The sequence below is a fragment of the Oncorhynchus mykiss genome, chromosome 24 (assembly GCF_013265735.2).
Source record: "Oncorhynchus mykiss isolate Arlee chromosome 24, USDA_OmykA_1.1, whole genome shotgun sequence".
Lineage (NCBI taxonomy): Eukaryota > Metazoa > Chordata > Actinopteri > Salmoniformes > Salmonidae > Oncorhynchus > Oncorhynchus mykiss.
Genome location: NC_048588.1, coordinates 17196344 through 17210749, shown reverse-complemented (window position 1 = coordinate 17210749; position 14406 = coordinate 17196344). Strand labels below are relative to the sequence as shown.

The following is a 14406-nucleotide window of genomic DNA, read 5'->3' as shown; positions in this document are numbered from 1 at the left end:
CTAGTGTGAGGCATGTTACTATCAACCCTTAAACATCTTAAAATCATAACGAGTAGCAGCATGACTCCACAATTAAACTTTCATTTCAGTACATTGGTAGTTGTACCTGGGCACAAATCTTCCATGATATTAGACTTGTGGTTTAACACAGAACAGATTATTCATTATGCCGAACCAAAAACATGTTAAATCTGATCAAACTGGGCAATATCTTCTCCACAAGGCTAAAACAAGCCATGTGCACTAAACCAGTACAATAACACATCAAGCTTATTGCAGATGGGAAAGAAATAGGGAGAGAATGCCCACGATTGCAATCAATACATGCGCTTGAAAAAAATTCACAAGACATTTAGGGTTAAAATAGGCAATGGGCTTTAGCTCTGTATTCATCATACCAGTTCTCAAATAAATCCAAGTTTATTTTTCACGTACACAGATTAGCAGATGTTAAAGTAGGTGCAGCGAAATGCTTGTTTCTAGCTCCAGCAGTGCAGTAAATGTCTAACAGTACAATACACAAATTATCCCAAGAAGAAATAATCCCGCTCAGTGCCTTCACTTCAAAGTTACATAATTGACCATTAAGTAGATATTCTCTGACAAAATACAGTAACAATGCACTTGCCATTTGGACTGTCTTTCTAGCACTCTGTTTTAATCAGTAACAGCATTTCTTAGATCAGATTTCATCCAAAAGTGTAATTTTGCAATGCAACAATGTGATTCATATATTTACATTAAATAAACAAAATAACCGCTAAATCACACATTGTGCATCTATAGTGATTTTTTTTGTCAAGTCGAGCCCCAGTTGCCCAAATCTTATTCACTGCAAACAGAACACACTGCTAGGCTAGCCTTCTTTCCAAAGCAGCACTTTGGTTGGTTCTAAAATATATATACATACTAGATCAGCTGTGGCCAAGTGACCAGTGTTAATATGACCCAGTATGTTGGACATCAGTTCTCCAGCCAACCACTATCAGGAGGTTTCAATACGCTGATTTTGCAGTGTTGAGCCCTGTGCCAGTCCCTTAGAGTTCTTCCAATTATAGAAAGAGTATTTTAGGCAACAGTTTCCAGATGGGATACGATATTTTAACCTCCTGTGTCTCAGTGATGTTTTTTGAGTACCAAATATTGCTTGCGGGTACAAAGTCAGAAATGAGTAAAGTAAAATACAAAGCAAATCAGAGGGGGGTTGGTTGGCAACATTAACTAGAGTTTGAGACCACGGCAGTGAGATTTTTTACTTTGTTACATTTAAAAACAGGTGAGGTTTGGCATTCGGCCTTCTGTGTTCTCTCATAGGTTACTGCAGCGGGGAAGCCTTCATTGGGATCATGATTCTGGAGTCCATGTGCTGAATGAGAGGAACTGAAACAGAGATACATGATCAGATGAGAGTTCATATTTTTCATTTAAAAAGTGTGCACACTATGTGAAAGTACACTTCATAACTGATTTTGCTGACCTGTATAATACACAACCTCATCCCAACCCTCATGTTGCCAAGCTGCGTTCCTTGTGGCTTCTCTGGCCTCAAGGTCTTTGTAAGCTGAAATCAACAATGAAACACTGTATTATAAAATTAATGTTAGACTTCTTTTAGAAAAAGAATAACACCTTTGTATATAAGATGTACTAGGCTTTTAGGCTGAGAGGCTACAAGAATGTTAGATCTGTGTGAATGAACGAGGGGAAAGGAGAGAGGAGCGATACAGCTGGTCTGCCTGGCCTCACCCCAGAGGTGGTGCACCATGTAGAGGTTTCCGATCTGGGAGAAGAACCCTCCGACAGCCTCACTATTGTGCTGGCGGTAGCCAATAGCTCTGGCCCTTGGGAAAACATGCCAATCACAGCATCAGTCACAACACTTCCCCACAACCAATGCTTCATCTTCACATTTGCTCAATGCCACCCCATGCAGATTATAATTTGTATATCTATTTAACCTTACTTTATACAAGTATTCAATTAAGAACATATTCTTATTTGTCATGATGACCTGTCAAAGAGGCGAGCACAGCAGCCATATACAATTATAATGGGCTACTGTGCATGTGGTGTCTCTGTTTGGACACTCATTTGACTACTCATACAGTTTGATTGAACTTGCTTGAAAACTAACATTCCAGTTTAGCAGAACCAGTTAACTATGCAGACAGTTGGATTGGACGTACTCATGCATTGAGACTGCAAACTGTATGGTGTGGGGTTGGAGACATTTCACTATTGGCTCTGAAGCAGTCCCATTAGTCATCGTATATACAATCATATCAATACCAATCATGTACAGTAATTTTAATTAGCCAAATCATACTGACTTAATTCATGTTGTTTTAACAATGTGGCATGACTTTTTTTTAAATTACATTTTCCCCAATTAGAATTGATAACTCTGATCAATTACTGAATCAAATAAATCAGAGGGAGTACACACAATCACAAATTAAACTTATTTTGGCAGACAAGTTTGAATAATTCAGGACAATTAATTAACATTGAAATATTGAATATTTGTCATAAACAAACAAATGTTTTCAACATAAACCTGAGAGAATGGAGTCATCCAGGCTCATAGGCTCCTGTTGAACGTAAACAACTAAATTCAATCTGAAAATAGCAAGGACAATAGTATAATCTCCCTTTAAGTCCTGAGCACTCTAGGATCTAACAGAGTATCAAAATAGTGTCTCTCTGGAATAGCTTTAATTAAGGAGAAAGTGGGGAAGAAAGTGTTAACCAGAAAAAAACTATATGCTGAAAGTAAAGATGATGAGTAGTTCAAATGTCATCAGATTACCTTACCAGTAATTACCCCACTCAATCATGGTACCAGGCTGGAAAAAGGAAACATAAGAAAAAAGGTTTTGTATTTTACAGGAATATCAAAGTGTGTGACACAATTTCCTCCACGATTCAAAATTAATCATAAAGTCCCTTTCACCTGGATTGCAATATAGGCCTACATTTATGAGCATAATGTTTCCATAGAGCATACACAAACTCTCCAAAGTTTGTGTCAACAATTGCCCACCTTTTGCATTATCTCATGGTGATTCATATTTGTTCAGAAATATAGCACCATCCTAAACTAAACCCCTAGTAGTACTATGGTTAATGAGGTTCAGTCACTAAGTACTCACTCTGAGCTGGTAGGACCTGAGCTCGTAGATGTTGGGTCCCTTCCTGGGGATGGGCTCGTTCCAGAAGCTGAACTCCAGGAGCAGTTGGTTCCTACGAGACAACAGCATCTTTCCTCTCTCCTCCCGGTACTTCATGAACTCCTGTGGATGAACGTCAATCTGGGTGTCAACCTCATATCAATAAGCACATATGATACCGCACTGTCTATCTAAAGAGGGGTTCTTTAGCTGTAGATTATAAGCCAGGGGTTATAGTAGGGCTGGAGCAAAAGCCAGCACACCCAGTAGCTCTTCAGAAGGAAGGTTGGCCACCCAGTATATGACTTAATGTGACAGGCAACATCAGACAATACTAGCATATGAAGCTATATTCTAGAATACTATGTTCAAAGTGAAGGCTTCTAGATGCTGCCGGGGAGGAATTGACAGTCATGCAACAGTTTGTTACCTTGTTCTGCCTAAGTTTGCTCATGACCTCAGTCAGAGCTGGGTATCCTCCTCTATACCGCCACATATGGACTGGAAAAACACACAACAGCAATTACTTTGCAAAGCAATAATAAGCATATTCAGAGACATATCCATAATCCTTCTGATAAGTGTAAGGGCATTATTTCAGCAATGCAAAACCAACAGCCAGGTAACTACGGACATGTGTAGACATGATATGGGTAGGCTGGGGTTAGGCAACACTGGTCCTGGAAAGGTCTGCAGGTGCTGAGCAATTAGTGCTTTTTGAGGTCGCTTTGGTTTCGGTTCGACTATAAAAACTATAATCACAGTTTTCAATTATAAAGGTTGATTGCTGTAACACAGAATAAAACAATTAATACAAGTCCCATGATGGTTGTGACTGCCCATTACTTCTTATTACTTAATAACCATTAATTGATAAGCAGGTAGTCACTGCCCATTACTTTACTTGAATACATGATTTCAGTTGTTGTGTATTTTACATTTGTTTTATTTGATTACTTTATTATTTAATTCCAAGTCAACATCTCATCTCTATAGAGCAGCTGTCTATGCTTTCTGACAAAATCATTATTTTGTAGTTCTTCAAAGTAAATAAGGCATACTTTTATGACTGCTGAATACCAACTATTAATCACTTATATCATGTATTTTGAGGTAACAACTGCTCTCTATATCAACTCACGATTGCACATTCTTCTCATCTGTAGCAGGTGTAAAAGAAACACAGACCGGCCAAGTATATGCACAATGGATTATGGTCATTGTAGGTAATTACCACGTTTTATGTGCTAAACTATGTAGAATATTGGCCTGTTGGAAACTACAACTCCCTACTACGTCGCACAGTTCAGGCTGGATTTGATTTAACTCTAGAGAACCTGTGCAATGTGCGCATTGAGCTCACACAAAAAAGCTAATGAAATGGTATTCAAATAATTGAACCAACATTCGTCAATTAGTTGCACAGGGGGCTGCTGAGGGGAGAATTGCTCATAATAATGGCTGGAAAGGAGCAAATGGAATGGCATTAAACACCTGTACATCATGTGTTTGATACCATTCCACATACTCTGCTCCAGTCATTAACACGAGCCCGTTCTCCCCAATTAAGGTGCCACCAACCTCCTGTGATTAGTTGTTTAAAAAACTAAAAATAACCAACATTTCGGTTAATCGCTCAGCACTATTTGCAGGCTTTGTTATTATTGCCAGGTGGGTGTAACGCCGACTTAATTGAATCATCATATCACTACGAAAATGTGCGAGACTGGTTCAATGAAGGCCATTTCTCCTGAACTAAGGTTGCATATCCCTACAGGTGTGCCAATTCCAGAGAATGTGCAGTTCAACTAGACTAGAAAGTGGAGGAGTGTGTACTCTGCTGCCAGCATTCTTACCAGCCTGGTCCTGCTCTCCATACCAGGTGTTCCAGGTACCCACCAGCTCACATGGATAGTACTTATCATTATGGATAGATGGCAGGGTCTCCTCACTGTCAAGGGAAAACAATAACAAACACATTCTACCAGGGAGCCTAGCGGTTAAGAGCGTTGGGCCAGTAACCGAAAGGTCGGTGGTTCGTATCCCTAAGCCAGCAAGCTGGGAAAAATCTGCCGTTCAGCCTTTGACCAGTTAACAACCACTACCCCCCGGGTGCTGATGACATGCAAGTCGATTAAGGCAGCCCCCCGCACCTCTGATTCGGAGGGGTTGGGTTAAATGCTGAAGACAGATTTTGGTTGAATGCCTTCAGTTGTGCAACTGACTAGGTTCCCCTTATAATAATTGTTTGATATATAATATAAAAATGTGACTTATGACTATAACAGATTAACTGTTATTATTGATGCCTGGATGCAATAATTTGATGTTAGCACAGACACCACTGCAGCTTTCTTGTCAGGTTTCTCTTAGGACTTCAACAGCTAAATAGAATGCTCTATAACAATCCCCACCCCAAATGTTTCAAATATGCATTTTGGTGGTGTCTTCTGTGTCTAAACCAGTTGTGCAGATTATACGATAAGTAAAAGGATATTATTATTTAGTCATCTTAAGTATAAGCATAGATAAATTATTCTACACACTGTTGCCATGCCAGTGAGTCAATTGCATCACAGGAATAAAACTGAAAACATTTCGGCTAAACCCTGCCCTTACGGAAAAACCACATGAATTTCACGTGATCTTATGTGACGTTAATTTCATACCATGTGGCAACATGTGTTCCAAAGACACGTTTTCACGTCATGTGATTTTCCACACATGAAAGCATGTGTTTTTTCTGTAAGGGTGCACAACCCACTAGTGACACCAGCTGTGCAGTCATAATATCCCAGCTACTACTACCGTTTACCTTATATTTCACACATACTCAACAACCAAATTAAACAACCATTTGCGACAGTACTACCCTCAGTATGGCTACTACTTGAGCGGCTTCAGGTATAAAGGCCTAGACTGAACAAGGTCCATTTTACTTACCAAAGCTGGTTGTAGGCATCTAGGCACTCTGGTTTCACGTTATGGACTGTAACAGAACAAGCTCTATTAGACATAGTGCCCTCTGTGTTGGAAGGGGTTAAATTGGTCACACTTTACATTACAGTCAAGGTCTGGAAGTACAGTGAAACAAGTATTGTAATTACACATTTCTACATTATGCTTATGGTTATTACACTGCACTCAAAACTCTGAAATATAAAAAAGTAATTAAAGTGAACAAGTTACAGTAAAGCACAACTTACACTGGATTTTGTAGAGGTTGCTTTCCTCATTCTTGGTAAGCAAGTGGGAGTGGGCATCCTTTCTGGGATCAACTTTACGCACAAATAGCGACTTGAACCAGCTGTCTTCACGACTCCTATGGTTTGACGCTGACAACCCCCTGGAGAAAAAAATACAGATGGTAGTGTTAATACACATGTGAACGGAGACATCTTATGAAGTTACTGACTCATCTATTCCTGCAGCAAAGGATTGCACTGCTGAGTAGTGAGTTGAAGTCAGATCTGCCCATGCATGTATTCCACATTTCTCCACGGGTGAATGACAGCAAGGTCTATCTAAGAATAATAATAGTAACACATGCACTGTATGATGTTGATACCCAAGCTGCCTACACACAATGTTTGAGAAAATGGACAGTAGTTTCCTACATGCAGTACTATTTCTTGCATGTCTCTGGCTGTTTCCAAAGTAAACAACAAGCATTGACAGTTACAGCTTGCCACAGACTACCACTGCTGCACATACAGTACACACGCGCAATCATGGTGCTTATGAACTAAAAATTCTTAAAATAAAAATGATGCATCATTGACTAGTTGACATAAGGTAAAGAAATGCTGATGTAGTAACATAGTCAATTAATGTCATGCAAAATACAGTAAGCTACACTATATATACACACACAAATGTGGATAACCCTTCAAATTAGTGGATTCGGCTATTTCAGCCACACCAGTTGCTGACAGGTGTATAACATCTAGCACAAAGCCATGCAATCTCCATACACAAACATTGGCAGTAAAATGGCCTTACTGAAGAGCTCAGTGACTTTCAACCAGGTACCGTCATAGGATGCCACCTTTCCAACAAGTGAGTTTGTCAAATTTATGTCCTGCTAGACCTACCACGGTCAACTTTAAGTGCTGTTATTGTGAAGTGGAAACTTCTATGAGCAACGCCGGCACACAAGCTCACAGAACGGGACTGCTGAGTGCTGAAGCGTGTAGCATGTAAAAATCATCTGCGCTCAGTTGCAAATTGCATCTGGAAGCAACTTCAGCACAAGAACTGTTCCTTTGGGTGATTCATGAAATGGGTTTCCATGGCCGAGCAGCCACACACAAGCCTAAGATCACCATGCACAATGCCAAGCGTGTAAAGTTTTTGCCGCCACTGGACTCTGTAGCAGTGGAAACGCGTTCTCTCGAGTGATGAATCACGCTTCATCATCTGGTAGTCCAACGGGCAAATCTGGGTTTGGCAGATGCCAGGAGAACACTGTCTGCCCCAATGCATAGTGTGAACTGTAAAGTTTGGTGGAGGATAAATAATGGTCTGGGGCTGTTTTTCATGGTTCAGGCTAGGCCAATTAGTTCCAGTGAAGGGAAATCTTAACGCTACAGCATACACTGACATTCTAGACGATTCTGTGCTTCCAACTTTGTGGCAACAGTTTGAGGAAGGTCCTTTCCTGTTTCAGCATGACAATGCCCCTGTGCATAAAGCGAGGTCCATACAGAAACCGTTTGTCAAGATCGGTGTGGAAGAACTGCACAGAGCCCTGATATCAACCCCATCGTACCCCTATGGGATGAATTGGAACGCCGACTGCAAGCCAGGCCTAAACGGCCAACATCAGTCCCAGCCCTCATTAATTATCTTGTGGCTGAATTGAAGCAAGTCCCAGCAGCAACGTTCCAACATCTAGTGGAAAGCCTTCCCAGAAGAGTGGAGGCTGTTATAGCTGCAAAGGGGGGGACCAACTCCATATTAATGCCCATGATTTTGGAATGAGATCTTCGATGAGCAGGTGTCCACATACTTTTGGTCATGTAGTGTATATCCACAACAGTAGCACTACCTTTATAATAATGACCTTGAGCATGTGTGATAATAATTCACTGTTAGACAGACACGTACACTAGTAACTGGGTATGCCGTGCATTAACTTCAAGAATGTAACCATTTTAGAATAGCTCAAATTAGAAGGTGCACTAATTAGTAGCTTATCAAATAGACGACAGGCCAATAGTTGACTGGCTAGCTATTTATGCTAGCTTGCTAGCAGTCATTTGTTCAGGTTCACTCCTGCACACTTGCAGCATAAACGAGTCAGTGGGAGCCTCTATTCTCCAAAATCGTCAATGGAACAAAAGTCAGAACCCAAACGCTTTAAATCCTAAACGTAAAAAGTAATAATAGTCACACCTGGATAAAACGACGGTCTGTCCTGTTGACTGGGCCGTGTTTTTTGCCTGACTCAGGCCATTGCCAAATCTCTGAAGGACTCGCGTCGCCATCTTCCATTGATCACGCTGGAGCGTGTTCATTACGCCGAATCGGTTGCAAAACATTTCTTAAACGGAAGCAAACGGAACAAATGGGCGGGACCTAGCTGAATTTGTCCAATAGAAGCTCTCGTTTTGTTCTGTTTGCTTCCGTTTGGTTCTTAAACGATAAACGGTTTCCGTAATGAATACACCTCCGTCTTATGCTAAAACACTATTATTACTTTGTCTACAATGTAGCCACCAGGTGGTAGTAAAACACAAACAAATGAATGGTGTGACCAGGGGAGGACCACCTGTCCTCGGTACTATGTTACTGTTTTTACATACACACTTTAAAAGGAGACTGGTGTGTGTGTTCCTCTTCTTTGTAGACTTTATTTCTTTATTTTTTTGCTTGACTGAATATATCTACTGTATTTTCTATGATTGGGGATAAATGGAAGACTTTTTTCATGCATTCTAAAATCTTTGATGATGTACCTGTTCTAAATTCCCTGGCCTCCAGGACAGTCTACATCAGGTGACTGGAATGATATACTCTTTTTTTATGTACTCTTCCAGCTGACGCTTGACTGACCTTCATGTCTTAAAGTAATGATGGACTGTCGTTTCTCTTTGCTTATTTGAGCTGTTCTTGCCATAATATGGACTTGGTCTTTACCAAATAAGGCTACCTTCTGTATACCACCCCTACCTTGTCGCAACACAACTGATCGACTCAAACGCATTAACAAGGAAAGAAATTCCACAAATCTACTTCATTGGAAATTCATTCCAAGTGACTACCTCATGAAGCTGGTTGAAAAAATGCCAAGAGTGTGCAAAACTGTCATCTAGGCAAAGGGTGGCTACTTTGAAGAATCCCAAATACTTTTTTGGTTACTATTATTCTACAATGTAGAAAATAGCAAAAATACAGAAAAACCCTTGAATGAGTAGGTGTGTCCAAACTTTTGACGGGCACTGTATACACACTACATGACCAAATCACCTGCTCATCAAACATCAAACAAACCATGGAAACCCATTTCATGAACCTCCCGACGAACAGTTCTTGTGCTGCAGAGGTAGTTTGAAACTCGGTACTGAGTGCTGCAACCGAGGACAGACGATTTTTAAGCACTACGCACTGTCCCGTTCTGTGAGATTGTGTGGCCTACCACTTGGCGGCTGAGCCGTTGTTGCTCCTAGACGTTTCCACTTAACAATGAGAGCACTTACAGTTGATCTAGCAGGGCAGAAATTTGAAGAACTGACTTGTTGGAAAGGTGGCATTCTATGACAGTGCCACGTCATAGGATCACTGAGCTCTTCAGTAAGGGTCATTCTACTGCCAATGTTTGTCTATGGAGATTGCATGGCTGTGTGCTCTATTTTATGCACCTGTCAGCAAGGGGTGTGGCTGAAATAGCCAAATCCACTCATTTGTAGTGGTGTCCACATACTTCTGGACATGTAGTGTGTACAGTGCCTTCGGAAAGTATTCAGACTCCGATACTTTTTCCACATTTTGTTATGTTACAGTCTTTTCCTCATCAATAGTGGAGCAGGTTGAGAGCTTCAAGTTCCTTGGTGTCCACATCACCAACAAACTAGAATGGTCCAAATACACCAAGACAGTCGTGAAGAGGGCACGACAAAGCCTATTCCCCCTCAGGAAGCTACAGAGGGTAGTGCATATTGCCCAGTACATCACTGGGGCTAAGCTGCCTGCCATTCAGGACCTCTACACCAGGCGGTGTCAGAGCAAAGCCCTAAAAATTGTCAAAGACCCCAGCCACACCAGTCATAGACTGTTCTCTCTGCTACCGCATGGCAAGCGGTACCGGAGTGCCAAGTCTAGGACAAAAAGGTTTCTCAACAGTTTTTACCCCCAAGCGATAAGACTCCTGAGCAGGTAATCAAATGGCTACCCAGACTATTTGCATTGTGTGACCCCCCCCCCCCCCCCCCCCCCCCCCCCCCAACCCCTCTTTTACACTGCTACTACTCTCTGTTTATCATATATGCATAGTCACTTTAACTATACATTCATGCCAATACTACCTCAATTGGGCCGACCAACCAGTGCCCCCGCACAGTGGCTAACCGGGCTATCTGCATTGTGTCCCGCCACAAACCAACCCCTCTTTTCTGCTTCTGCTACTCTCTGTTCATCATATATGTATAGTCACTTTAACCATATCTACATGTACATACTACCTCAATCAGCCCGGCTAACCGGTGCCTGTATATAGCCTCGCTACTGTATATAGCCTCTCTACTATTATTTTCCACTGTTTTTTTTACTGTTGTTTTTATTTCTTTACTTACCTATTGTTCACCCAGTACCTTTTTTGCACTGTTGGTTAGAGCCTGTAAGTAAGCATTTCACTGTAAGGTCTACCTGTTGTATTCGGCACACGTGACAAATAAACTTTGATTTGATTTGAATCTACACCCAATACCCCATAATGACAAAGCCAAAATAGGTTTTTAGAAATGTTTGCAAAAACAGAAATACCTTATTTACATAAGTATTCAGACAATTTGCTATGAGACTCAAAATTGAGCTCAAGAGCATCCTGTTTCCATTGATCATCCTTGAGATGTTTCTGCAACTTGACTGGAGTCCACCTGTGTTAAATTCAATTGATTGGACATGATTTGGAAAGGAACACACCTGTTTATATAAGGTCCCACAGTTGACAGTGGATGTCAGAGCAAAATTGTCTGTAGAGTTCCGAGACAGGATTGTGTCGAGACACAGATCTGGGGAAGGGTACCAAAATATTTATGCAGCATTGAAGGTCCCCAAGAACATACTGGCCTCCATCATTCTTAAATGGAAGAAGTTTGGAACCACCTAGAGCTGGTCACCCAGCCAAACTGAGCAATCGGGGAAGAAGGGCCATGGTCAGAGAGGTGACAAAGATCCCAATGGTCACTCTGATAGAGCTCCAGAGTTCCTCTGTGGCGAAGGGAGAAACATCCAGAAGGACAACCATCTCTGCAGTACTCCACCAATTCGGCCATTATGGTAAAGTGGTCAGACAGAAACCACTCCTCAGTAAAAGGCTCATGACAGACCACTTGGACTTTGCCAAAAGGCACCTCAAGACTCTCAGACCATGAGAAATAAGATTCTCTGGTCTGATGAAACCAAGATTGAACTCTTTGGCCTGAATGCCAAGCGTCACGTATGGAGGAAACTTGGCACCATCCCTACGGTGAAGCATGGTGGTCATAGCATCATGCTGAGAGAATGTTTTTCAGAGGCAGGGATTTAGAAACTAGTCAGGATCAAGAGAAAGATGAATGGAGTGAAGTACAGAGAGATCCTTGATGAAAACCTGCTCCAGAGTGCTCAGGACCTCAGTCTGGGGTGAAGGTTCACCTTCCAACAGGCCAACGACCTTAAGCACACAGCCAAGATAATGCAGGAGTAGCCTAGGGACAAGTCTCTGAATGTCCTTGAGTGGCCCAGCCAGAGCCCGGAATTGAACCAGATCTAACATCTCTGGAGAGACCTGAAAATAGCTGTGCAGCAACGCTCCCCATCCAACCTTACAGCGCTTGAGGGGATCTGCAGAGAAGAATGGGAGAAACTCCGCAAATACATGTGTGCCAGGCTTGTAGCGTCATAACCAAGAAGACTTGAGGCTGTAATCACTGCCAAAGGTGCTTCAACTAAACACTGAGTAAAGGGTCTGAAAACTTATGTCAATGTGATATTTCAGTTTTTTATTTGTAATACATTTGCAAATATTTTTTGTTATTCTGGTGTATTGTGTGTGTATTGTAGATTGATGTCGCCTATACCTAAATCCGCTACTGGATAAGGCTTTGGTTGTATTTTCTGTGCGTCCATTTCCGCCTAGCCCAACCAACACTTTTACCTGTGCAGACGTGTGTGCTGGAACATTGTTAATGTGGGAGGCAACCTGTCTGCCTAAGGATACTACGTTTGTCCCAGGCGAGTTTTTAGGAAATGTGCCTTCACTTCTTCAACTGTGTAGTGAACAGTTTAGACTCCTGAGCATTAAAAAAAATATATGTAATAATTCTTTATTTTGGTTCTTTCAAACGAGTCTCCACCTTTTTATGGTCAGTTGGTGTGTGAAATTAACTGAAGGAATGGGAGGTGTTCAAGTCCAGGCTTTCTGCCGATTGTAATTCTTGGCACATAGTACCAACGGCCTCAATCACGGTTTCTCAAAAAGCCTGGGAACAGCTAGGCCTAGGCTACCTCTTTCCCTGAGTGGAATATGTTTTTAGTATCCAGAGTGACACGCTCTCAATGCAGTAAAAATAACACAAAAATAACACAAAAATACAAATTATTTAATTTGAATAAAAATTATTGCAGTTTGTATTTCTTCTTCCATTCATTTTATGGTGGATAGTAATGATCTAATATCACCTTTTTAAATATCTATTGTTTTGGGCGGCTGTGGGAGACATGCAAAACAGACCCTGTATGGTCTGACTGTGAACTCTGTTAGGAAACTGGATCAGAAGATGGCTTCTTCTCCTACGTTGTGGTAACTTTGAGGAACTGCAGTGATGGACTTTCAAGTTCACTCTAGCCTTGGTACTGTCAGTAAATCTTAGCTGATGGTTGTGTTTTCAAATCTCACAACTGTACGCCACAAATTATGGAGAAATCTTATCAGTATGATTCAGCTTTACAATGCCAAGAGGAAATTAGTAATGAATTGTCAAGACTGTTTACAGAAAACGGAAAGTGAGATGGTGTCATGGTCATGTAAACATTCAGCACACATTTCAAAAAATGTTTCAGAGTATTTTACCTTCCCCAAACACTAAACAGCTTTAAAATTGAGATGTAGAGGGTGTTAGATGCATTTCTGCTTGTGGTTTTCTTTCTCTCTCAGAGAGAGAATGCATGTCTGTTATTCTGTTCTTTGATGGTTTTTGGAGTGTCTTGTGAGTAAGATCAGGGATATTGGCCTTCACATCCTTGATAGGAAACCGTTTTTCCCCTTTGTTGCATGTCTTGTGTTCAAATGTTGACTTGTATAGAATGGAGTAATGACTGTATACTGCACAAATCAAAAGGGGAAGGTGCTGAGACAAAAATGTGTGAGTGAAAGTAGTTCACTCCTTATTTAGTTTTATGTTACATGCTGGTTTAAAAAATGTAATTTCTGCAGCAATTTTATCATTATGCCATTGTTTTGTTTTAGGGCTGTTTTTTTGTATTAATCTCATGATGCATAGACATATGTGGTGAATTACAATAATCAGTACTGTACATAAAAAAAAATACTGGTTTCTGTAAACTGCTGCCATCGTCTTTCTGGATGTGCCTTGAAATAAACAGAGCTAAATCCATGTTCTCTTGTTGATTGGGTCTTGTAGTAATACTTCATATGGATATCACCACAGGAGTCCATTGCAAAATGTAGACTAGGGAGGTGAATTAAAATGTTCCCAGAACCTATTGCTATATGTACATTAGGCCTATCCCTATAGAGAATCCCAATGTTAGCATCTCAAGTTTATGGGCTTAAGTTGAAACGCTGAAAGCCATTATGCTCTCTGAAATGTGACAGAACATTATGGAAAATTCATCTGACTGTGTCCCTGACAGCAATATAGCCAATAATACTGGTTTGGAAGGTGATCTTTATAAAAGCGTTAATGAAAGTCAACCCACTTTCTCGCTTATTCAAAATTGCTTTCACAAATTACATAGACTTCTATCTTGGTTAGGCAGCAGCATTCAGCAGCACACAAACTAAGTCCAAAGC

General features: G+C 41.0%; 1 protein-coding gene across 1 annotated transcript; it reads right to left on the bottom strand.

Annotated features, from left to right (window-relative positions):
• Window positions 1–358: 358 nt before the first annotated feature.
• On the bottom strand, window positions 359–8724 carry LOC110503883 (protein NipSnap homolog 2). The gene is made up of 10 exons (XM_021582498.2): window positions 8568–8724; window positions 6377–6516; window positions 6114–6159; window positions 5027–5121; window positions 3601–3671; window positions 3153–3293; window positions 2815–2846; window positions 1747–1841; window positions 1478–1561; window positions 359–1380 (listed from the first exon to the last, which is right to left on the bottom strand). Exons 1-10 carry the CDS (start codon window positions 8711–8713, stop codon window positions 1316–1318), a joined length of 915 nt encoding a protein of 304 aa, XP_021438173.2. The 5' UTR covers window positions 8714–8724; the 3' UTR covers window positions 359–1315.
• Between the last annotated feature and the right edge of the window lie 5682 nt (window positions 8725–14406).